General features: G+C 40.1%; 1 protein-coding gene across 1 annotated transcript in view; it reads right to left on the bottom strand.

Moving 5' to 3' along the window:
• Positions 1–21293, bottom strand: part of SMG1 (SMG1 nonsense mediated mRNA decay associated PI3K related kinase) — an 84545-nt gene extending 63252 nt beyond the window's left edge. Inside the window, exons 1-11 of the mRNA XM_004705751.4 lie at positions 21265–21293; positions 17960–18123; positions 16646–16801; positions 15408–15544; positions 14192–14250; positions 12976–13189; positions 10563–10688; positions 10110–10182; positions 8374–8471; positions 7594–7767; positions 5694–5918 (exon numbers count right to left, since the gene is read on the bottom strand). Coding sequence (XP_004705808.1) covers positions 5694–5918; positions 7594–7767; positions 8374–8471; positions 10110–10182; positions 10563–10688; positions 12976–13189; positions 14192–14250; positions 15408–15544; positions 16646–16801; positions 17960–18123; positions 21265–21278 — 1440 coding nt within the window. The 5' untranslated portion in view covers positions 21279–21293. The remainder of the gene's footprint in view (positions 1–5693; positions 5919–7593; positions 7768–8373; positions 8472–10109; positions 10183–10562; positions 10689–12975; positions 13190–14191; positions 14251–15407; positions 15545–16645; positions 16802–17959; positions 18124–21264) is intronic.
• Between the last annotated feature and the right edge of the window lie 5218 nt (positions 21294–26511).

Below are 26511 nucleotides of genomic sequence, written 5' to 3'. Positions count from 1 at the left end.
AGATGGGCTTTGGGTCTCCACTCCGCACTATCCCTCATTCTCAATGATTATGATTTTTTGTTCTTTGATGCCTGATACCTGATCCCTTCGACACCTCGTGGTCACACGAGGTTGTGCTTCCATATGGGCTTTGTTGCTTCTAGCTAGATGGCCACTTGTTTATCTTCAAGCCTTTAAGATCCCAGACGCTGTATCTTTTGATAGCCAGGCACCATCAGCTTTCTTCACATTTGCTTATGCACCCGCTTTGGCTTTAGCGATTGTGTTGGGAAGGTGAGCATGATGGAATGCCAGTTTAACAGAATGAAGTATTCTTGCATTGAGGGAGTACTTGAGTGGAGGCCCAATGTCCATCTGCAACCTTAATACTAAACCTATGCACATGCACATGCACATGCACATGCACATATGCACATAGATGTTTCCCCATCATAAATATATTTACATATGTACATACCTGTATTTAGACCTCTATAAATGCCCTTTGCCTACTAGTTCTTTCCTCTATTTCCTTTTACTTTCTTCTTCTCCCACTATCATCTCACCCTTCATTTGGGTTCCAGTAATTCCTCTTGGTTACACTCACTGCCCTTGATCAAGCCCTACCAGGCCTCTTACACGCTCCTCGCCACTGATTTTGGATCACTTGTATCCCTGTCCCTGGTAAAATACTCTTAGCAATAAATAATCTAGTTAAAAAATGGGCCAAAACTTGAGATATTTCTACAAGATAGACAAATGTCTAGTAAGCAACACGCAAAACGCTCGTCACTACTAATCATTAAGCAAACAATACAAATCAGCTGTTATCAACTCTACTCTAACTCGGGAACTGCATTGAGCTATTCCACTTCATAACTGACGCACATGGGTAAAAGTACAGAGAGTGCCAGGACTGGGTAGAACGTGGAGATGTTGGAGCCCATTGAGGATGGGAACGTGAAAGAAAAAAATGCTATGGAAAACAGCCTAGCAGTTCCTTTAAAAAACTAAACTAAACTGCGGAATATACAATTATCATATTATCATTTCAGAGATGTACACATCATTATTCACAGTAGTTAAAAGGTAAAGACAATCCAAGTGTCCATCGACGATTAAGAGAAAATGTGGTATATGTGTCTGATGGATTATCTATCATTCAGTCACTGAAAGGAATGAAGCACTGATACATGCTTTGACATGCGTGAACTCTAACTGAAATAAGCCAGACACAGAAAGGAAGCAGGCTATGACCCCATTTACATGAAACATGTGGACTAGATGAGGCACACACACTAGATTCAGTGGCCACCACGGTCTGGGGAGCAGGAGGAGGCAGGGATAGAGAACACAGCCCAACAACAAAAAATGGTTTTTCTTGGTGCCTTGATGTACAGGCCTCCCTTGGGGTCATCTGGGGCACTTAATTCAGAAAACTGCACTGGACGGATGCATCAGCTGTCGTTTCTTCGACAAAGTATCCCAGTATATTTTCGGCTATCAGCCTAGTTTTAAACATGAGAAGAATTCAGATCCACAAATTATAGACCCACAAAAAAGGTAAGATATATTTGACAAAGAATTAGGTATTAAGGGACTTCCTAGGGAAGTTTTATATGGACCCATGATGGACAGTTAGCTATGCACTGAACTGCTAATCAAGGTTCTGGCCCACAAAACACTGTGCGGCCTTTAAAAGACCAGGTTTGGAAACCAACCAATGGGGCAGTTCTTCTCTGTCCTAGTCACTCCGAATTAGAATCTACCAGACCGCAAGGCCGTAAGATCGAACACAGCTTGTGCAGAGTAGGAAATAAAAAAGAAAATTGAAAAGGCACATATATGGAAGGTGTGAGGGCAATTGAGAATATCAAAAATACAAGATTTTATAGCAATTTTCATAAATATTTTGAAGATCTGAATTGTTCTTCAAAGCACACAGTAAACATTTCACACACACTTTAATACACAGAAGTCAACAGATGTTTTGTGCTAAATGTTTCTGAGGGGAGGCTGACACCAAGCATCTTTACAAGAAAGGTTCTGGTCTTCCTTGTCAGCGTTTTTGCGGCATCACCGGTACAGAAGTCGTGCCATCTTATAACAAGGCTGGGACGACGTTTTCATTTCAGTAAAGGAGTCTGACAGACCCTTCTGCGGTTTGTGAACATGTGAATCTATATTTTCTGTACCAAACTCACTACCGTTCTGCCGATTATGACTCTCAGCAACCTCCGGGACAGAGTGGAACTTCTTCTGCGAGTTTCCGAGATTGCAAACCTTTATGGGAGCAGAAAGCTTCACCTTCCTCTCGCAGAGTAGCAGGTGGGCGAAAACACCTGACCTTGTTGTGAGCAGTCAAACACAGCCCACAGTAGCTCACATTTCTGGACCCTTTTAAGATAACAAATTGGAACTGCCTGATATTCAATTCCTAAGAAGAGTGAAGTGATACCTGGGAAAATTCCAAGTTCATGTAATATGCACTGCTCCAATATTTCTTTGGATCAAAGGATTCCGTGTGAAATATAACCTGACCTTGATATTTAGTATAACACAATCTACTTTAAATAAAGTCAGCGTTCACTTCCTCTGTGTCAGGGTAGTGAAACACCGTATTAAAATACCCGGTTTTTATAAGAGCAAGCAGACTAAACAGTGGCATGTGGCACTTTGTTCCGTATCCCAAAAGCTGGAGCTGAGAGGCGGAAAGCAGTGTCATCGGTTGGAATCAGAAGGTCAAATAGACCCAGAAACTAGTCTAACATTTTAGGTACCAAACGTGTTTTTGGCCAGTGATTGCTTATGGGTATAGTTTGTTTGAGGCAGTAAAAAGGTTCTACAAACATACAATGGGACTAGTTGTGTAATACTTTATGAAAATGGTCAAAATGTTGTTCTGCTAATGGCCAAGGCTAGCAGTTTGAAACTACCAGTAGCCCCAAGGGAGAATGATGCGGTTTTCTACTCCTGCAAAGTGTGTCTTGGAAACCCACAGGCTCAGTACTACCCCATCGTATGAGTCGGAACTGACTCCATAGCAGTGAGTGAGTGTGGTAGTGCGTGATGTATCACAATTAACATTTTATTATATATCTAAGTATGATATGGAGCCCTTATGGTGTACTGGTTACATGCTAGGCTGAGATCCACGAGGTATGAATTCGAAACCACCAGCTGCTCCACGGGGGAGATGGGCTTTTCCCATAAACAGTTACAGTCTTGGGAACTACCTTGTCCTACAGGGTTGCTATGAGTTGGCATCAACTTGATGACAGTGAATTTGGTTTGATTTTGGTTAAAGAGGATGCATGTATTTATACTTTGCTACATTGGCAAAAAGGAAGTGTGAGTTTGGTAGATACAATCAGCAGAATGTCATGCAGAATTTGATTCAAAATAACCCTGCTGGGGATGGAGGAGCAGCGAGAAGAGGTAAAGTGCAGGAGACATGGATGAATCCAGGTGAGCCCTCTATCTCTAATCAGAGAAGGGGGAAGTACGCAGATTCCCTACACTATTCTCTTAATACTTATTTCTGTTTCAAAATATCCTAATAAAAAGAGGCTAGGATACTTAATAGTTATAAAATTAAAGGAATAAAATAAATTTCAAATTGGAGGGGGCAACTCTCAAAAAAGCCATTCAAATATCTCCTCAGATGGTATGTATCAAGAGTAATACAGTACACAGTAGAACAAGCATAACAGATAATAAAGGAAATAAACAGGTCGTTGCACTCTAAAAAGAAGAAAAGTCCTTCATTTCCTTCATATCAATTTAAATTTAAGGTCCAGAATAAGCCGATATATGGAAAAGCAACAGAAAGAAACTTCAACTCAGTTTGCCTGGCACAGCTCACACCGCTAAGGTCAAGATGGAGGAGCAGGTGTGAAAGCCTTGTCCTTGGCGAAGTGTGGACGGCTATGATAGAGCAAGCAAGGTGCTCGGAAATCTCCAGTTGAAGTTAACTATAGATTGTGAGGGAGTTTGACGGTGATGAAAACCAGAGTGCCACGGCTGGGAGGTAGTTCTGGGGTTTGGGGAGGTCTGTTTTCCATGACTGACTGCAGTATGGTTCAAGTCAGAGGAAACAAGAGCCCTGGAACTGCACCACAGGAGTGCCTTAACCGCAGCCACACTGGTGGCCAGAAACGGACAGGTGGCCACGGTTGGGTCAGCTGCAATGGGTGACATTCTCCAAGCTTTAATGGAAGGAGCTGGTATCTCGTTGACAAGATGTGCCTTGGCTCTGTTCCCCAATGTCTTCATTTGCTGAAGACCCCTCCCAGTGGCTTTCAGCCCAGTGACCATCCTCACCGTTTGGACACTATCAACGGGACTAGTGCTCCAGGGCTTAACAAAATGTGCTCTTGTACAAGGATTTTGGAAGGCCGAGTTAACACAGTTTTTAAAACAACAGGTGGGACAACTATGGCCAAACAGGCTGAGAAGGCATTGAACACCTCTTCCCTGCTCCCCGCTATTTAAAGGCACATGGGAAGAAGTATTAAATGATAGAATTTATTTATTTATACTTGGGTTGTATTTGTGATCAAAATAATGCTTAGTAGTAAAAAAAGAAAAATAGGTGAGTGCTTAGAAGATGAAGGATCAATGGGCAGACACCAGTGAGCCATGCTCATCGTTTTCTTGGGGACTTCCTTGCCTGGTTACGTATGTCCTTTATTCAAACAATAAAACCTCCTGGAACTTGTACTTTCTTTTAAGCTAAGTTGTAGATTCTGGTTTTCATCCACAAATACTTCAACTGACACAAAATACACTTAAAACTGCATGTTCTATAGCTCGTACCTCATCCACTTGAAGTGAACTGTGTATGTGAAGAACTGTGTATAATCTACAGGGTGCCCCCACCCATACCCACACACACCCACACCCACAGTATAATGCTTTATAAACAAAGGATATGGTTTATCTTTTATTTTGAAAGTAAAATATACTACTTCGAAAGTAAAATATGCTGTTTTGGATTTTTTTTAATTTAAATAGTCATTTTATTAGGGGCTCATACAACTCATCACAATCCGTACATATGTTATTTGTGTCCAGCACATTAGTACATATGTTGACTTCATCATTCTCACAACACCCACTTTCCACTTGAGCCCTTGGTGTCAGCTCATTTTCCTCCTCCCTCCCCGCTCCCCCTGAACCCTTGATAATTTATAAATTATTATTATGGTATCATATCTTACCCCATCTGACATCTCCCTCACCCACTTCTGTCCATCCCCCAGGGAGGGGGCCACATGAAGACCTTGTCCTCTGTTCCCCCTTTCTCCCTCACCTTCCCTCCACCCTCCCGCTATCACCACTCTCTCCACTAGTCCTGGGGGTTTCATCTGTCCTGGGTTCACTGTATTTCCAGTTCCTATCTGTGGCAGTGCACCTCCTCCAGTCCAGCCGGATATGTAAGGCAGAATTGGGATCATAGTAGTGGGGGGGATTTTTAAGGTCTTGGCTACAAAGCTCTCCTACTGTTATGGCTTCTATGTCTTGATTCCTGATAATCAGCAATAATTTATTTTCAATATGCCCAATGCTGTCTGAGAAGAATCCCTAAGAAGCTCTCGTTGGCACTGGAGAAACTTGCTGTTTATTGTGTGCTTGAAAATAAAATAGTGTTGTTTTAAATGTACATAAAAGAGAGGGGGGGTGAGAGGGGAAAGAAAAAAAACTTCACATACCAGTGTAAGTAAATTCAAGACCGAGATGATATAATCTGTACCACAAGTCTGGCAATTCTCCAGCTGATCTAATCCATATGTAATGACCATGTCACAGTGTATAGTCATGCTAGGGTCCAAGCTGCCGAGCAACACACCAACACACTCATTAGCAGCTGTCAGCACAGCCTCCGAAAAAAACACTTGGTTTGCAGCCGTCACACATCTCATTACTCTGTACAGAACCTGCAAATGGGGAAAACAAGCAGCTTTAAAAAAAAATAATTCACATGTAAAAATATTTTCTATTTAATGCAGTTTCAAATAAAAATTCACTTGCCCATACTCTCTTAAGAATCCAGTTCTCTGAATAATAAGTAACACCATGCACAAAATGATCTCGGCTAGAAAAATTGCAGTACCACTGTGACAAGAAACGGAACCCGCCACGGAGTGGGAAGAGGCACTGGTTCGTCCTGTTGTGCCCAGGAAGCAACTAAGTGGTTCTCGCATAACCATTTCTTCCTTACCCAAAGACACTAAATGTCCTGGTGCTTACAATTTCTATAAGCATGAAATACGTAAGAACTTAGAACAGTAACAGGATTAACAGCATGTAAACAGTGCCTCCACACTACCTTTGAGTAATCAATCTTTGTCAACCAAGCATCTAACCACCGTACGCATATTAATGCTCAGTATTGACAGCTGCTTTTAAGGATAAATGGCCTCATTCTCACCCTATTCGAATTATGAAAATGCTACCATTTTCAACAACAAAAACATTAATGTACAATGGTCATTACTTGAGTATTAAATTTTTTTGAGTACTAAATTTCTACTAAGAACTTTAAAAATAAAACAAATTGAACCTGAAAAATATTTTAAATATGCAACATGCAATTAATTGTTTTTTTAAAACAATTTGCAAGGACCTTCACGAAAGAATAAAATCTAACTATCATCAAAAATGATTAGATTCATTTCCTTTGGTTGTCCACGTGGGATTAATTGTTACTTCAACACTGACAGAATTTTCAAACAATTTTCTTCACTTGATCTTAGTCAAAAGGCTGAGAAGCAATAAACAACTGTGTTCTAAACAGTAAAACTAAAGCAAAATGTAACTAATTTCTATCACGTTTAAAATTTCTATTTTAATTATCTTCAGAATACACAATTCACTACCAAGAATATATAACATAACACTCTCGACATAGAGCCTATTCTACACAGCAATATGTGCAGCAAAAATAAATGCTCCCAAAAGGTAGTTTGACCACCAAAATTTTATTGTAACCATATAGGTTTCATCCTTCCTGTCTCTCCCTCTGATCTTAGTACAACAAACAGGGATAACCTTGCACGTTGATTACACGGACTCACTCACTAGACTGTAATGCCAGTGGCCATATATTTGGGGCTGCAATCTTGCTACCTGCCTATAAGTCTCAGACAACCATATATTTAAATTTTTCATATCTTTTTATCTCTTGATGTGAAACTACCAAGCAATTTCATCCTATCATTCTACAGAGAATTTCTCAGGCTTATCAAGATATTATTCTTAATGTTAGGAAGCAAAAAGAGATGCCATTATTTAAAAACTAAATTCACATTATTAAAATTAAAAGAGTACAATTTTAAATTGTGCATAAAACACAAATAAACAGAATGGTAAAGGATCCCCTAAAAGTCAAGTTCACGGACATTTTAAATTTCAGAATGGCCTTTCTATCTATCAGTGGGGTGCAGGTGGGGTGAGAGGGGATGAGATCTAGGATTCATCTGACACATACATACCTGCTAATCAAACGAAGGATTACTAATAACACAGTTCAATAGGTAAAGACAACTATTTCAACAGAAAATAATTTTTACTTGTTAATGAGCCAGGAAACATCCAACAAACAGCACTTACATCTGTTACATAGGCCTCAGTAATTGGAGGGCCTCGAATTGGGCTGAAGCGCTCCCCAATGCTCCTCACCACAGTGCTGAAGACTCGGAGCAGTGCTGCCAGCTTTGGTAACGACACTGATGGGGGAGGGACATCCTCATCCACGGACTCCCCGGATGCCACATGGCTGAGGTCCTGGGTAGAAATTCAAATAAAGCATAAAAAAGCCTTTAATTCTCAACAGTCAATTAACTTTATAATGAATTTCCACAAAGACAGAAGAATTTTATCCTATGAGAAAATTATAATAGGTGGATTTTTCCTTCCCTACATATCTCAGTAAGTCCATTAAGCTAAATTAGTTAAAGTCATCTAGTGCATATACTAAAAATGTAGCACATACACAATACAGTTAAACATAGTTATCCATAGGGCCAGAGCTCGTGTCATTTCTAAATTAGTACTTGCTGAAACGTCACGCCAAGTGTTCTCGGAACCACTCAACAATAACTACATGATGCGCTTGAAGAATAAGCACCAAAGCTAAACCCTCTGCCTGCTATTCAGTTAATTCCAACGCATAATAGATAGGATAATACCTAGGACAGCCTAAAATATGCCCACGGGGTTTCGGAAGCTTAAACTTTTATTTGTTTTTCAGAAGCTTAATTTTTCACAGGTGCAGACAACCTCGTCACCCTACTTCAGAGGCCTCTGAACCACCAGCCGTACGGTTAGCAGTGCGATGCACAAGACGCGTCTTCGGTGCTTCTGCACGGAGAAAATGTTGGCTATGCTCACCTCGGCATATGCCTCCATGTCCTCGAGGAACTGACCGAGAAGAGTGGTGGAAAACGCAAGATCAGCGACCCAAAATGGCTCCAAACTCTGCAACCATCCTAAGAATCACACAAGAAATATTGACAGTGAAGGAAAACATGTTTCCTTCTAGCCGCCTCAAATAGTACCTGGTTTCCAAAGCACCCATCCTTAAAAGATGCCCTGCTCATAGCGCTGTCCATCTACTGATCCTGTTTAATCAATTATCTATCGTTTAAGCTGGAGATGCCAACATTCCTCCAAAACCGTAATGTAACTCTCATCCTTATCCTAAAGTAGAATTAACACCCCACCGTGGCTGTGCATGTGCCTTAGGGGAAAATGTCAAGTCTACCACCAACCGAGCTTGCTAACCCTCAGTCCTATGTCCCAGGTGACAATGCGACCAAGCTTCTCTTGTCTACACACCCTGTTTTCTGGAGTTCATGCTACCAAATAAGCTAAAAGAAATCACAGCACCAAGGACAGGCTGAACTGTCAGCATGTGTCATGCTGATCACCCTCAACTGAAAATGGGGGAGACCACTTATCATTTATGACAAATTTCCAGATCAGTTAAAAAAAAATCAGCAAAACAAAGTCACAAAAACCTAGACTTTTCCATTGACATTTACAGTACTGACATTACTCTATTTTCTCTGATCAGTTCATGTTAATAGTGAATTGAGGTAAGTTTTTTAATTCCTCACCAACATAACATTACAATTGATATTCATTCTACCTACTAATTTTCCTTTGAAAAGATAAATACCGTGTATACTCGTGTCTAAACCGAGTTTTTCAGTACCCGTTTTTCTTTTTTTTTATAATCATTTTATTAGGGGCTCATACAACTCTTATCACAATTCATACATACATCAATTGTGTAAAGCGCATTTGTACATTCATTGTGCTTATCATTCTCAAAACATTTGCTCTCCACTTAAGCCCCTGGCATCAGCTCCTCATTTTTCCCCTCCCTCCCCACTTCCCCGTGAACCCTTGATAATTTACAAATTATTATTTTGTCATAGCTTGCACCGTCCGATGTCTCCTTTCACCCACTTTTTTTCTGTTGCCTGTCCCCCGGGGAGGAGACTATATATAGATCCTAGTAATCGGTTCCCCCTTTCCAACCCACCCTCCCAGTATCGCCACTCTCACCACTGGTCCTGAAGGGATCATCTGCCCTGGATTCCCTGTGTTTCCAGTTCCTATCTGTACCAGTGTACACCCTCTGGTCTAGCCAGACTTGCAAGGTAGAATTGGGATCATGGTAGTGGGGGGAGGAAGCATTTCGAAACCAGAGGAAAGTTGTATATTTCATCATTGCTACATCACAGCCTAACTGGCTCTTCTCCCCGAGACCCTTCTGTAAGGGGATCTCCAGTGGCCTACAAATGGGCTTTGGGTCTCCACTCCGCACTCCCTCCCCTCATTCACTATTTTAAGATTTTTTGTTCTTATGCCTTATACCTGGTCCCTTCGACACCTCATGATCACACAGGCTGGTGTGCTTCTTAAATGTGGTCTCACTGTTTTTGTGGTAAAATTAGGTACCTTGGCTGATATTTGGGTCGGCGTATACTTGACTACATACGGTAACACTCATTTATATAACCAAAATAATTATCAAAGAATTACCAAAGTATGAACAGCTACTCCTCACAGGCCCTTCTCATAATATTCACGTGACCAGTACATACGAAATGACTTACCAGACACCTGCTGTGTGAGCGCTGGTTTCTGAGTATGATCTATATGCCATCCAACTAATATATCAACCGTATCCTTGATAGGAAAGAGAGAAGGTCTGTGTCATCATTTTAAGGTCATACCTGTGGACCCTACAAAGAGTACCTATGTTGACCCACCTAACTTTAAAGAAACGTATAGGGGGAAAAGGAAGTGATCATTCATGGAACACGTGTTATGGCACAAATGAAATATCTGATACTCCTTTAAGTATCTTAAGGCATTAACGCCAAAAGAAAAGTCTAGTTGCTATTTTTTTATAAAACTATGATTGCACTATTAAGGCCTGGGCCCTCAACACTCCCTAATTATACTCACAAGGAGCAGGAACATAGTTTCCACCCAAGACCTCAGAGTTCCTCACATACAGTTACCAGCTCAGTGTCTGGAAAGAGGGGGGAAGGGGTAAAACTCACCCTAAAATTAGTGCTGAAAATATGAGGATAACATCGAGCCACCAAAAGAATGCACTTAACACATTTGCAGAGTAGCTCTGGTGTGTCCACATTTTCAAGAATGGATTGTAGGCTGGTCATTACAAGCTGAAAAACAAAAATTACAAAACATGAACATACAACGAGAGAAAGAGAACGAGCAAATCAGGCTCATTGTTTGATAGTGACTAAGGAGCCCTGGCGGCCCTGGCAGATAAACATTGAACTGTTCACGCCACGGCCAACAGTCCAAACCCATCAGGTTCTCTTTGCAAGAAAGATGAGGCTATCTGCTCCTGGACAGGTTCTCAGGCTCAGACACCTATGCGTATCAACCAGATGTCGGGGGTTGTGTTTGGATTAGGTACCCAAAACTGATGGATAGGAATGAAAATATATTCTATTCATTTGAATGTAAATTATGTGTATTGTAGCTCCATAAGCTAATAAAATGCCACAATTTATACAGAAGTAAAAACAAAGACATGAGACGTTCCAAGCACACTAATGTTTTTTAGAAACAGTGTTGTTCTGTGCCGTCAAGCTGTCTCCAACTCACAGCAATCTGGTGCACAACAAAACAACTCAGCCTCATTCTTTGCTGCTATGTTTGAGCCCACCGTTGCAACCACTGTGCCCATCATCTCATAGAGGGTCTTCCTCTTTTAAACTGACCCTTTCCTTTACTCGTACATTCTTCACAGAAGACTGTTCTCTTCTAATAACATGTCCAACATAAGGTCAGCCAAGCTCTCACCATCCTCGCTTCTAAAGGACATTCTGACCGTACTTCTTCCAAGACATTGTTATTCAGAGTATTTAATATTCTTCACCAACACCGAAACTCAAAGACATCAATTCTTCTACATACTTTCTTAACTCACTATCCAATTCTTACATGCGTATGAAAATGCCAGACTTTGTTAGTATTTAAAAGTGTTGTCAACTCAGGGTTCAGTGTAGCAATAATGAAACTCACAACCTTCCTCTAGTTCTTAAACGCTCTCCCACCCCACCCCCCATCATGATCCCAATTCTACCTTGCAAACCTGCTTAGACCAGAGGATGCACAGCGGTACAGATGGGAACTGGAAACACTGGGAATCCAGGGCAGATGAACCCCCCTGGACCAGTAGTGAGAGTGGTGATAGCGGAAGGTAAGGGGGCGTAGAAAGGGGGAGCCGATCACAAGGATCTACATATAACCTCCTCCCTGTGGGGTGGGCAACAGAAAAGTGGGTGAAGGGAGACACCGGGCAGTGTAAGATAAGACAAAATAATAATTTATAAATTATCAAGGGTTCATGAGGGAGGGGAAAAAGTAAAATGAGCTGATTCCAGGAACCCAAGCAGAGAGCAAATTTTGAGAATGATGAGGGCAAGGAATGTATAAGTGTGCTTTACACAACTGGTGTGTGCGGATTGCGATAAAAGTTGTATAAGCCCCAATAAAATTATTTTTTTTTAAGTGTCATCTAGTTTTTAATGCTTTGAAGAGGTCTTCTGCAACAGATTTGTCCAATGTAATAAAGCCTAAGAAATGCTCGTGAATCATGTTTTGGTTGTTGTGGTTATTGTTGCTGCTTCCATGGGTACTGACTATGGACGCAAGGGAAGTAAAATCCTTGTACAATTTCAATCTTTTCTGTGTTTATCATGATGTTGCATATTGGTCTAGCTGTAAGGATTTCAGTTTTGTGCTGAGGTGTAATCTACAGTACAGTAGATTTTTATCTTCATCAGCAAATGCTTCAAGTACTCTTCGCTGTTAACAAGCAAGATTGTGTCATCAGAGATACTACAGGTTATTAATAAGTCCTCTTCCAACCTTGATGATGTTGCATTCTTCAAATGGTGCAGCTTCTTGGGTTATTTACTCAGCATACAGATTCAATAAGCAGGGTAAAAGGATACAAACCTGATACCAATACAACAAAAATGAAGTTACTTTTAGTCTGGTACTAATTTATAAACAATTGTTTGTATTTCTAGGAATAAAAATTTGGGGCATGTTATCAAGCCTAAAAAGGCTTAGAATGAGGAGTGATGTTTATTTTTTGTCCCCCTTAAATAATGTGTAGCTCCCTGTCTACCAGCTGGGACAGGCATCTCAGGTCCTGGTGGAGTTCCCATTCAAAATCTGCAAATGATCCTACCACTCACTGTACAACTTCAAGGGAATGCTGACAAAAAGCGAAATATCAAACAAAACCCCAAACAGTTCAAATGGACCTTTAGTGTGTAGCCTTTACTTCAGGTCAAGAAGAGAAATTTTATTTCTGTGATCTATACTATAAGCTGTTAACTCTCCATCTAAATTTCCTTTCATCAAAACCCCCTCCCTCCTCCAAGGACGCGTGTGAGGGAGCATTTTCTTCTGTCTCCCCAGTCTTACCTGCATCACAGATGAGAAGGCTTTCTTCTCTCCTACAGCCTCCAGTGCTTTGTAGGTGGCACACAAGTAGAGGAGTTTAACTTCATCTTTTGCAGATGAGCTAAATTTACTGAAAATCCACTTGAAGATCTTCTCTGCCTCGTAGCTCAGAGAAGCACAAAGAAGGCCCAGACAGCAAGCTCCTTCCTGTCTCAACTCCTGAAGCAATTTGCTGCTGTTTATTAAAATCGAAACATAAAAAAGACTTAAGTTTTCAAAGATGACAAGAATGACATATCTTATAAAAGAAAGTCTTAACTTCGGTTTTAAAGCTGTCTATTCATACTACATAAAAAGCAAAAACGTATCCATTCAAAAACACTGCACCCTCTTTGTACTGCAGTGCCCAAAGACAATGTCTCTTTCAGACATTAGATTTTTTTTATTAGAACAGAAATCAATGATATGCAGTCATGGCCCAGAAAACTAAAATTCTGGTTTCAAATTGTATCTCAAACATTGAATGTTCAACGAAAAGGGTAGCAATAAATTATCATATAAAATACATACACTCTATACTTTCTAGTATATAATGCCCAATAGAAAAATAAGAAATGGTAATGGCTGAAAATTATGGACTTACAGGGAGAACAACACTGACCTAAGTATATTAGTAACTACATAAAATGAAGCCATGAAAAGGCAGTAAGATGGAAACCTGCTAGATGAATTCTGGGTGCTTTCCAACTGTGCAGTTCTCTGGGAAACCCCACCTTAATAAATGACTGACTCCCTTTGGGGAATGTGTGAGGGCTTGAATCCTCCATTGCCCAAAGGAGGTGACTCCCTTTCTCTATTCTTCAAGCAGTTTCAAAATCTTCATGTAACAAAATGAACTTAATGCTTGAATCTGAGTTATGCTACTGTACACCAAGCAATGCTCCTGGTCAGCAGTCAGGTTAATTTTTTTAAAAATCTGTTTTGGTTTAAGGAGAGGTAGAGTTGTGGGGGTGACGGGGTGGCACAGGACAAGACATTCTCTTTCAAGTGGGTTAGATTTGCATTCAATGGAAATGAACATAGAAAAAGGGCAACACACATATGACAAGAGAACCCAGGGCTACATTAAATGTTCCAGATTTTAAAAAGCTAGTGGATTTATCTTCTTGTACATTTACTATTTAATCTCTATAACACTTTTTAAGTCATTTAAATTGGACTACTATTATCTACTTACCTTTCATTAAGTACATCATGTACAGCAGACAAGATATTATCCAACTGTTTAACTAGTACCTTAAAAAGTAAAAAAAAAATTGTATAAAAACGTGACATTCTTTTCAAGAATAATGTTATATACCCTGTTCCCTTGCCAACCACTCTGAATTATAAATGGATAGCACCTTACTTTCTATTATACTCACGACTGCACATTGGTATCTATCAAAATGTCATAAATTCTGCTGTTACACTATCCAAAATTCACCAACAGGATACACAGAGCCATGATTATCAATTAAAACTAACACAAAAGTTGTTTCGTTTATGTTGACATTTCTTTTTTTAAAAGAGACTGATGGATAGGAAACACACAATAAAGCATACAAGTGGTAGAATTTTGGTGGTAAAAATGGATGTTTAATGTAAAATTCTTTCATGTTAATATGTTTCAAATTTTAATATTAAAATGAGGATGAGAATAAACTTACTTTGAACCAAACGGGGTCATAAATTTTCTGTTTCATATTTTAGCAAGGAGAAAGTAATTTGTGATGAAGAGAAAATTGGAAGTACTCTTACATTATTTTGTATTAAAATCCTTTTACTGGGGGCGCTTACCCATCATTTTCTAAACATTTACTTTCTACCATTCTGGTTTTGTTTAAAAAGGATTTTGCATTTACTTACCCCTGGGTACCTGACTAAATTTACACATAAATAAAACACCTACTCCCCAAAATTAGCAATATCTCTTTTAGAACACAGGGGGGAAATAATCCTGAGGAGGATTACCCACAGGACAAAAATTAAAAGCACATCATTTCAAGAATGCAACAATGTGAACTCAACATTGGAAAAATAGAGACAAATTGCACATTAAAGACACCACATTCCAGATCACACATCGGGCCACCTACCCACTACCATCAAGTTAATTTCGACAACTCACGGTGATTGAACAGAAATGCCCCACAAGGTTTCTGAGACTGCAAATCTTTGGGAGAATGAACAGCCTCATCTTTCTCCCAAAGCATAGCTGATGGGCTTGAACCATCGACCTTGGAGTAAACAGCCCAACACTACCTCACTGTGCCACACAAACCAGAAATAAAGAATCTGTTACTTGTCCTTTGAAGCAAAACGTTTCCCTTCTTAAATCATTCTAGATAGCATTATCTCACAATTTCTGGAAACACAAACATTATCAACATTTCCAACCATATCATACTTACCAGCTTATTTTCTGGTTGCTGAATAAATTCTTTTAACTGCTTTACAGTAGCCAGTCTGCGGTCTCTGTCGTCTTCCCGGGTAATCCTCCGAAGAAGATTCGACAATCGAGACTCATCAGAATAAGACATCGATCGCTCTGTAAAGATACACAGTTTATTGTCCCTGGGCATAAATGAGCATAGAAACTTTTGTTTCTGTGCCTAAATGTATTCAAGTGGACAAAAAGCAAGTCCACTGAACAATAAAAGCTCAATGGATATGGTAAAAATTATAAAATTCTCGTTACAATTGAACAATTAAATTGTATATGTAAATTGTGTGTCAATAAAACTGGTACTATATCTATGCAATGGTGTTAAAATGCTCAACGAATGCAGATATGCTATTGTTCATGATAGCATACCAAGCCCCAACTGGCCTGCAAAAGTTATCTGCTGAAGGGAAAGAATAAATTTATAAATCTACGCAATCTGAACACCTTTCTCCAGAGGACCAAGTGAGGGGAAGTTTAAGAGGCTACAGACACACACACACACACACACACACACACACACTCAAAAGGCAAAAGAGTAAATACATAACTAGTGTTTTACTAATAAACTGTCCATTAAAAAAAACGATTTCCCCCTTTTTTTAAATTAAAAGATCATTTTATTGGTGGCTCTTATAGCTCTTACTCATACATCAATTTTATCAAGTATATTTGTACATATGTTGTCATCATTCTTTTCTAAACATTTACTTTCTATTTGAGTCCTTGGTATCAACTCCTGTTTTTTCCCCTCCTTCATGACCCCTTGATAAATTATAAATTATTATTAGTTTCATATCTTATACTGACCAGTTGTCTCCCTTCCCTCACGGTTTCTGTTGTTCGTCCCTGGGGTGGGGTGGTGTTGGTGGGGTGTGTGTGTTAATTACTCCTAATTCACTAAATTTTCAAGGCACTGTATTTATACAGTGAGGCTTATGTTTCTAAAGTAGAAAGTGCTATAGGTACAACTTTTAAAACCCCTACTTCCTATCTTCCTCATACACCACTGATAACGTTTATGCAAAAATCAAAACTCTTTCTTTAAAATTGTCCCTAGTTCCCTAATCTTATTTTAAGAGGACCCTCTCTACAAAGGTACTCCAGCTTTCTTGTGGGAATTGCACTAACAAACAGTTCACGAGAACAGCAAAGAGGTCGTGTTGAGTCGTCGGAATGGGAATGGCTATGCAGACTCTGACTTACCCTGTGATTTCCTCATGTCTTTGTTGGCTAACGCACGACTGCCATGCTGAACACTGGTGAACTCTGGGTTGGTCACATTGTTAACCCTCAGCTCTTGCCCCAACGACTTCCGACCATAAGTATTTTCCCCAGATCCTCCATTGACACTGTAGCCACCTAAAAACAGCAATTATGTTATTTTAATTAACTCTTTGTTTCCCCAGCAGTCCAGGATCTTATTTCCTAACTCCTTGTATTGCTGTGGCTTGGGTGTTGCTAACCCTAAGGTCCGTGGTTCAATGGCTCTGAGGAAGCAAGACGCAGCTGCCTGCTCCTGAAACTGCCTCAGAAAAACTCACAGAGCAGTGGTTCTCAACCTTCCTGGGGCTGAGACCCGTTCATACAGCTCCTCGTGTTGTGGTAACCCCCCAACCATAAAATTAGTTTCGTTGCTACTTCATCACTATAATTTTGCTATTGTTATGAATTGGGCGACCCCTGTAAAAGGGTTGTTCGACCCCCAAAGGGTCGCAACCCATAGGTTGAGAAACGCTGCTATATCGGGTTATAGCAAGAGTCCTCAAACTTTTTAAACAGGGGGCCAGTTCACTCTCCCTCAGACCCGTTGGAGGGCCAGACTATAGTATTTTAAAAAAACTATGAACAAATTCGTATGCCCACTGCACATATCTTATTTTGAAGTAAAAAAACCAACAGGGCAAAAACGCCCAGCAGGCCAGATAAATGTCCTCGGCGGGTTGCATGTGGTCCGCGGTCTGTAGTTTGAGGACGCCTGGGGTATAGGGTCACTGTGAGTTGGAATCAACTTGATGGTGGTGGGTCTGGCCTCACATAGGGAGCTTTGGTGGCACTATGGAATACACAATGAGCTGCTTGCCGCAAGTTCAGCAGTTCTCACCCACTAATCGATCTGTGGGAAAAAGATAAAGCTGTGTGCTGCTCCCGTAAAGTCTCAGTCTCGGAAACCCTGTACAGAGTTCCTATAAGAAATTATGGCAGATTTTTGTGCTTTAAATATGCTTAAAGCTTGCTAACAGAACTGCAGTAGATAGTCAGGAGGGATTCTGCCTTAACAACAGTAATTCTCTTGGGAGGGGCCAAAGAAATTGCATTAGGTGTGTAGGGGGGAATTTTTTTGTTAAGGTATAAGGGGACAATTAATAAAGTTTCAGAATAAACAACATATTTGGTGTTCTATTTTAAATATGCAGTTAATTGGAAGAAAGAAAAGGGAGGAAGGATGAAAGGTAGGGAGCAAAGTAGAGAAAGGAAGGAGGGAGGCTTTTTGAAGTGGCCAAGACGAGAAACACGCACCCTTTTCGTCATTCTGTATGTCGGTGTGGACTCTGGGATCATCGTGCCTTTGCCGAGACACCACAGTCGAACTGGAAGGCTGCAGTCCATAGGAGGAAGAACCACCCCGGTCTCTGGAGGACGAATATTTTAAATTGTCTGGGTCGGCTGATGCACTGTCAGTTCTGCAGAGAGAGAAAGGTCTAAGATTCAAACTTCAAACATTTTAAGGGCCCAAATCATGCATCTTGCTTTTATGCAAGCCCCTCTCCTCCCTACCTTTTTAAAATGTCTTTTTAAGGTTTTTAAACCACTGCTATTATAAACAAACAATCTAGTCAATGAACAAATACACTAGCGCTCAAGTCCCTTCTAACATTCTAAAGACCCATTCATACATAAATAAGTAACTTCATTTGGTTTGCTCAGGTTTTAGCATGCCAAGTCCCTTGCCCCAGCAACTTCTTCAGGCCCAGAAGTGTGTGTCCTGGGCTGTTCTCATTTTAAAAACAGAAAGTCCTACTTCTGAGAAACCACCTCATGCCCACAACCTCCAGGATGATGGTTAGGTACACCCTGGTCCAGGATTCCTGTCAGATAACTTTCAATAGAAAAAAAGAATTCTTCTGAATCTCTCCCTTCAGTTGAAGGTGAATTAGTAAAAAAATTTCAGTCTTACCAGTCATAAAAATAGTATTAAATTAAAAAGCAAATGCTGGTAGCATACCAGTGGGACAAATTATTTTCAAATCCTGTCTCATGATGATATACCCCAAATCACACCTGATTTTTAATATTATTTGGTGGAAAAATAATGTATAAGCTAATGTTTTAAAGCAAGAGCAATGGGACAGAAGAAAATAGTATATTAGCTGCAACATAAAACTGTTTGAAACAATTTTTAAATTGCAAATTAGATGGGAGCAGAGTCAGGCTGTTTGATGTCACTGAAAATGCTGGTCTCGGGAGAGTATCTGTTAAAATTGTAAGAGGAGAAAGTTTTAGAAAATAAAGGTAAAGTACTAGAAATCCAATAAACCTCAATTTGAAGGTTGCAGCCTACAACCTATTTAACATTTAAGTATTATTTAACATAAATCTGTCACTTGAGTGTTATTTGACATCAAAACTAGAGTACTTTTCGAAGCATCTGTTCTTTTCAACTCTAAGCATCAGTTTCCCCATCGCTTCATGCTTCTATTAAACATCGTCTATCAGGAAATAAATAATCTTTGACACTGCGGTAGCACAACATAAGAGAAGCCCCTCTCTTACTGAAGTTCGTCTGAAGAGAACAGCCTTCTGAAAAGAAATCACGTCTGTCTTATCTACTACGAAACACAGCTTCTGAGTGCAGTTACATGGGAACGTTCAGGACAATGGTAAGACCAAAACTACCTTCATCCTCAGCTCCCATGCCTTTTCTCGCCATATGTGAAAAAGATAGCTGTGCTACCTTTGAGAGCTTAACATCCTTGGTCCCCACCAACAAAAATACTAAGCAGGGGTTCGGTCAGACACCATGGTCTGTACTTAATTACAGCCACTGCTGATGGCAGATGGAGAGAATCAAAGCTGCGTATATAACGGACACGAGTCTATATTACTCCTAAAGTTTGCAAGCTGAACTGTGAGGGCAAAATGGAATACTCGGGTATCTCTGGCTTCGCAATGCAGTATAGTCTTCAAATATTCTAGCTTTACTTGATGATAAACAAAGCTTGTTATTTTCAACACAAGGAATAAAAAAACTATGGCATATCAAGAAACAAAATCTATAAAGATAACTTTCTAAGCATCCTACCTCTGTACGTATTTAAATACCTTAAACACTATATGAACCATTAGAGGTTTCCTTTTTTTACCAGAAACAGGTTATCTCCCATATATCTAAACTACCACATTAAATTTGTATCCACAACAAATCATTACATGCCATTTAATTTCTGGGAGCTTATGATCTCTTCTGATAGTTTTGGAATCTCTATACGCCCAGCATCTAACACAACCACCTGTGAAAGTATGTTGTTAGTAAATACATGTATAAACACATGACTAATCTGAAACACCAAAACACTTGCAGTCTACTGATATTTAAGCGTGCCTTATACGTGGTTCTGTCCGTGTATCACATCCATTAATTATCCTTACCATTAACAGAGTATTTGTGTCATTTTTCTAGTGATGTGGTAATAATCAGAAGGTAGAAGAAAATACAGTTTATAAAAAGATCTGGACTCAAAATCCCGGCTCCATCAAAGGTATACAATGCCTTTGTAGAAGTCACATGATTTCTGGGCCTTGACTGTTTCTTGCATAAATGGGGGAAAGATCTACCTCACGTTAAGATTGTTTCAAGCTTAAATAAGATAATGATGCTTAAGAAAACACTTATCCCAGAGGGTAGCGTTATCATGACCATAACCTACCTATAAAATAAACTCAAGATTTCTAGGTTAATAAACAATGTACAAGATCATGTGTATATGAATACATTCAAAACAAGATTTTACTCTCAATATATAGCAGCTGATTTTTAAATTCTTGAATAAATAAACTGGGCAATCTACTGCTACCAAGTCTATTTCTAACTAGTAAGCTCGTAATTTAAAATTAAACTGGAAGGGTGGAAAAAAGACAGAAGTGATTTCCTAGTTTATTATAAATATGGGTTTTTAAATCTCATGAATTATGAAGATATTTTTTTCTTTCTTTCAGAATTTTAGGTTTTCAGAAACATAAAAGATAAAAAAACTCAGCACTGCTGTCCAGACTTGCCAAATTATTTCAATGAAATTTATTAAAGTATTTCTAGTAAGAACTCAGTTTATGAATCTACTGAACCACAAAGCAGAAACGACTTAACAGTAAGATGAAATCTCTGTTCTATAGGATCTAGTCTGCTTAGGTCTCCCAAACACTCCAGTTCAGGCTCCTTAGCACCAACAAGAACATTACTCTGCTCTAGCAAGTAGAAGACTGTTAAACACTAGAATGAGCACTTAAAATGAGGCAGAAGATAAAAATGCTGATTTGAACTCAAAGAGATAGCATAAAATGCTAAGCTAGTTTTAAGGACTGAAGAATCTACTATCTACCAGAATTAATGTCTCAGTTTAGTGAAGATACAAAATGTATCTGTTAAGAATTCCAGCAAGGATCCAAAAATAAAATCCAAAAACGTATAAAGTCCCTCTAATACTCTAAAAATATTATGAAAGAAACAAAAAGAAAAAAGAAATGCATAAAATTTCCAGAAATGATCAAACTGCAGTTAAAGCTTGATGTACATGCCATATGAGAGGTAAGTTTTCTAAAGCTCATACCTCAAAAATCGCATACTGTATAATATGGAGCCTTTGTGGTGTTTTGCATCAAGTCAATCTGTAAGACAGTAGTTACAATATTAGTGAAGACAGTGGGTTAAAACATTTGCTGTTCAAACATGAAGCAAGTATCATTCATGGGTTAGGTGCTTTTAGCTGAACTATGGCCCCTAAGGCTTACAGTGCATTGAAGCAAAAATCGAGATGGAAAGTCACTCTGTGCCTTAAAGGGTTGTTAAGTTGACTTCAAGGTGCCACCAAAATATTTCAAGTATAGAGGATACGAACCACATGCAAATACAGTCATCACTCAATTTAGTTGCCTATTCTCAATAAACAAAAAGTGAGAGGTCATTCATTCTGAAAAACCTAAATCCTTGGGTTATCACCTCAATAATCCACTGTGTGTTAGGGGTTGGTACCTCTTGGCTAAACGTGGTCTAGTTCTTGAAAGTAGTATAAAGAGCAACTAATACACAAAAAGAGCCATCTCTGGAAAGAGTAAGTGCCAAGGAGTTCCTTGAAGTCAAGGAATTCTCAATAAGGAAGCATTTCCATAAAGTACCCCCAAATGACTTGATGCAAACACCCTATCTGGTGGTGCCACTGATATGAATGCTTAAATTTTTAAACTAGGTTGATTAAGGAATTTTGCTCTCATGCTGAGATCTAATTAGTAATGGATATTAACTAGGAAATGAGATTTACGAGAAAGCCAAGGAGGTGAGAATGGATTTACTCTCTAAGTACCCGTTTGTGGTCTACTGTCCTTTTTCATAAAGAAAAGAAAATGAATTACTCAGTGCGTTCTGGCAATTAACAGCTTTTATATAATAGCCACATAATCCAGGATAAAGTATAAGTATCTGCTTTTGCAGTCCCCTCTGAATCACTTAAGCAACCCCCAGGCGCCGGTGTCTTCCACTTGGGGAAACACTGCTCTCAAGCAATGGTTCTCAGATAGTGCCATGTCATCAAGTATTTGTAGACTATTCTACATTTTCTAAACTAGCAAATAAGACCATTATAAGTGACGTACCTTTAAAAATATTCAAGGTTATCCTTCTAATACCTCTTACTCACCTGAATTCAGATTTGTTTTCATGAGGGATAAGACAAAAACTAAAACTATACAATACCCTGTGATCTTTAACCACTTTACACCCACAACGCTAGCCAAACACAAAGAGAAAACCAATGCTGGAGAGGCTGTGGAGAGATCTGGAACTTGTGTACACTGAATGTATATACAGCCACTGTGGAAAACTATATGGTGATACTTAAAGCAACTGAGAATTGAAATCCCATGTGATCCAACAATACCACTATTAGACATATACCCAAAACACAAGTGGAGGTATACTCTCCCATGTTCACAGCAGCACGGTTCACAATAGGAAGAAACTGGAAGCAGCCCAAATGCCTAACAGTGGAAGAATGGATGAAGAAACTATGGTACATACACACAATGGAATACTATACAACCTGGAAACTATTATGTTGAGTGAAGTAAGTCAATCGCACAGGACAAGTATTGCGTAAGTTCACTACTATAAGGGGAAACACCAATTAAACAAATCTTAGGGACCGATTTCTGAACCAAAGAGGAAAAGGTTACTACTGGCAATGGGCCATCTAACACCTCCCTCTTAGCCATTGTGAAGGAGCAGACCTCACATTGTCTGGGGTCACTCCTCCAAGAGGGGGATAGGAGAGAAGACCAACCACTTGAGGCTATACAACATTGAGATGAGGCTGGGGAAAATCAATGTCCCACCCCTGCCCCCCAAAGAATGGAAAGAGAAGCTTGCAGGAAAATCAAGCCAAGACCAGAGGGGAGGAGCATCTACATTTCGGAGGAGACATTGATGGCTCTGTTGGTGAGTATGGTGGCTGATTGGGAAGAAGAAACCTCACATCAGGAAGGAAGGCTAAGCAAGGATTATAGGGAAACTATGGGGCAGGGGAACAATGGTCTAGAGCAGTGGTTTTCAACTTTCCTAATGCGGCAACCCTTTAATACAGATCCTCATGTTGTAGTGACCCCCTCCCCTCCCCAACCATAATATTATTTTTATTGCTACTTCATAAATGTAAATTTTGCTACTGTTATGAATTGGGTGACCCTGTGAAAGGGTTGTTTGACCCCCAAAGGGGTCCTGACCCACAGGTGGAGAACCACTGGCCTCTATTTTATGTTCCTGGGTAGACACCAAAACATTCCTACCCAATCCTCAGTGAAACATACCATGCACTAAAGACCAAGATGACCCTGGATGCTGACCTTGTGGCCAGCATGGCATTAACTCAAGGACTACACCAGAAGGACTTAACATAAAGGCCTGGCAGAATGAACTGAGCCCTGCCTCAAAGGTGCCTGCCATGTTGAACTGAGGGCTGGGGTACTTGAATGGTAGAGGAAGCAGAGCAGCCGTCCCGGACCTATGGAAGTGGTAGTCATTGGACATTGGGGGGGGAACCTCTGGTTTGGTGGGAGTCCAATGGAAAGGGATCTAGAATCACCATGTATTTAGTACCTCGATGTCCCCCCACAGTGACATGACAGGTTTTGAGCTGCTGGGTAGGGAAGAACTGATCCAGGAAGATTCCCCCAAAGCTCAATTGAATGAGAGATCAAATTGTGTGGAGCAACCACTCATGGTTGACAATGTTTTACTTTTCTGTTTCTATGGTGTTTTGTTCTCCTGCCTTTAGGTCGCTTGTTTTTGTGTGTTTGTCTTTTGTTGTTTGCCAGTTGGTTTGTTGCTGTTGGTGGGGTAGCTGGTCTTATGGGGTGTTGAATTTGCAATACGACTGCCTAAGTAAGCCTGAGTCATGCCTATCCCAGGGGCAAGCAGATGGACTCTGGGCCCCCACTTAACTCTAACCCCAGTTCAAGAGCAGTTCTGATCACATGGCCCTGCTGGATACTCACCCTCACATAATAATCACTGAAGATAAGTGTGTTACAGCAAGGTGTGGTGAAGAATGTAGATGGTGCCCAGCTATCAATTGGCATGGTGTCTGGGGAAGCAATCTAAGCAAGGAGTCAGCTAAGTCCATACAGAAGCAGCACACCAGCTTGTGTAAGCCAAATATGACAATTTTAAAAATTCAAATATGGCAATGGGAAAAGCATCAGGATTAAAATTATGAACACCCAATTTGCAGATGGTTACAAAGGGCAGTGGGATCCCAAAACCCATCTGCAGAGTATCTAGTCAGATTAAGCCCCTGGCAGATCCCCTCTAGCCAGAGGCAAGGGTCTCAAACAGCTTTACTATCAGATAGAGATCATTGTAATCATGATTATACTGAATAAAATTGGATACTTGGGTCAGTTGACCCAACCTGAAATTGCTCTACGTACCAAGTATTTCTTGCTTGTTTCATGACAAAAATTTCCTTCCTGGCCTTTTAAATATTAAATGGTGGTCTTTTCTTTCTTACTCATTATTAGTAGTTGAATCTCTGTATCATTATTGTTTTATCTCTATTACTTTTTGTTTTTATTGTTTCTGTTGGGTTTCCAGTGTGTGAAGCACAGGAGATGCAGGGGTGGGGGGTGGGGACAGGCAGGGGAGGAGGTGGGGAGCTAACAGTATATGAGAGGGGGAGGGAGCACTAGAAGTGATGGTGATTACACAACTCATTTAAAAAGCAATTTAACGATGGGGGATGAGGGGAATGTCCTAAAACTGATAGTGGTGCTGATTGTACAACCCTTCTTGATATGACTGAACTATTGAAGTGTGTCGCATGAGGATTAAGTGCCAATAAACTTTTTTTAAAGGCAAAAAAAAAAGGAATTTAAGCTTGCCCACACAGAGATCTGGCCTTTGTCCGCAAAGGGTGGGAATCAATTTCTAAATCCCTGAGGTCATGCCTTCTCAGAATGTTTTTGTTTGTCTGTGGACTGTGGACCACACCAGAGTCTCATCCTGGTGGGGGTTTTGAGTCATGGGCCACCAGCTCAACCTCCAGAAGGCCAGAGATGGAAGTCAACAACGTAGGCAATGAACCATGGTTTCTCGAGAAAGACTAATCTACACACCAAGGCTAAGGCAAGCCTCCAGTAGGCAATACTCCATGGGTATTGCCACAGACTAATACCAAAAAATAACACTGCCTTTGACTCACAGGGAGAAGACAACTGGAAGCTCTGTGTCTGGAACTTTCCTAGACACTGTCTTACACACCTTTCCCCTTGACTGCAATCTATAGTTTAAAACTACAAAAATCATCATCACGAGCATAATAGCTTTCAACAAGTTCTATGGTATTGCTAGCATATCACTGCACCCAAGGATGATGCTGGGGGTTCCCTGAACTTCAATTGGTGTCAGAAGTGAAGGTAGCCTTGTGGACTGTTCCCTGTAACTATGCAGCTCTACTTAGTCTTTTGTGACTTGCAGGACATACTAGCCAAACATTTTCAGTTTCTGGTAAAGCTTCTATCCTCATTGTAATATGTGCTACTAAGGTGCCATAGCTGACATCTCTTAGAGGCAAAGCAGGAATTCAAATTCCGTTCTATCCTACATTTAACAATGCCTATAAATTTCCTTCCAACAAACCTATTAATTCACCTGAATGTAGAAGCATTCCTGGTTTTCTTTCATGGGTCGAAAAACTTCCCATTTCACTAAGGCTCGGGGCAACATTATTAACATGCGTGTACTCCCAAGTCCTTCCTTTAAAGTGAAACAAGAAGAAAATACCCAAACGATAATTCTCTGCGTCCTAATTCTAGTTCCTCAGACCTTTCAGTCCACTTGGAAAAAAAACACTCTTCCTGGCCTTCACTCACTTTTCAGTCTACTGCCTCACCCACTGTAATCTGCTAAACGTGTTCCTGCCAGCCTAGGAGCTGATGACTTCCCTGTTTCTAAAATCCCATGAACTCTTTGCACTTCTTCATCTTATTGATGTTCCTCGATGGCCTGCTTTTGACAACTATCTTCTCACAATTTCTCCCAACATGGCTCTAATTTCTTTTAGTTGTTAATTATAGTGACATTCTAACTTTTTCCAAACCCAGGGACTCTTCCTTCTCCTTCATTAAACAGTTTAGACAGAATGATCTATCATTTCAATAACAGTCCTCAATCCCCCTTATGTTCCCGTTAAGATTTTACAGGCACCATTCAAGCATATCCTTTCAAATCCATTTTGACTCATAGCAACCCTATGTACAACACAATGCAACAGGGCTGGGTACTGTAAATCTTCCCAACTGTTGCCTGT

This window comes from Echinops telfairi, unplaced genomic scaffold, assembly GCF_000313985.2.
Source record: "Echinops telfairi isolate 266 unplaced genomic scaffold, ASM31398v2 ScPeMD7_5;HRSCAF=22, whole genome shotgun sequence".
Lineage (NCBI taxonomy): Eukaryota > Metazoa > Chordata > Mammalia > Afrosoricida > Tenrecidae > Echinops > Echinops telfairi.
Note: the sequence above shows the minus strand (reverse complement) of the source record. Positions and strands in the feature narration are given on the sequence as shown.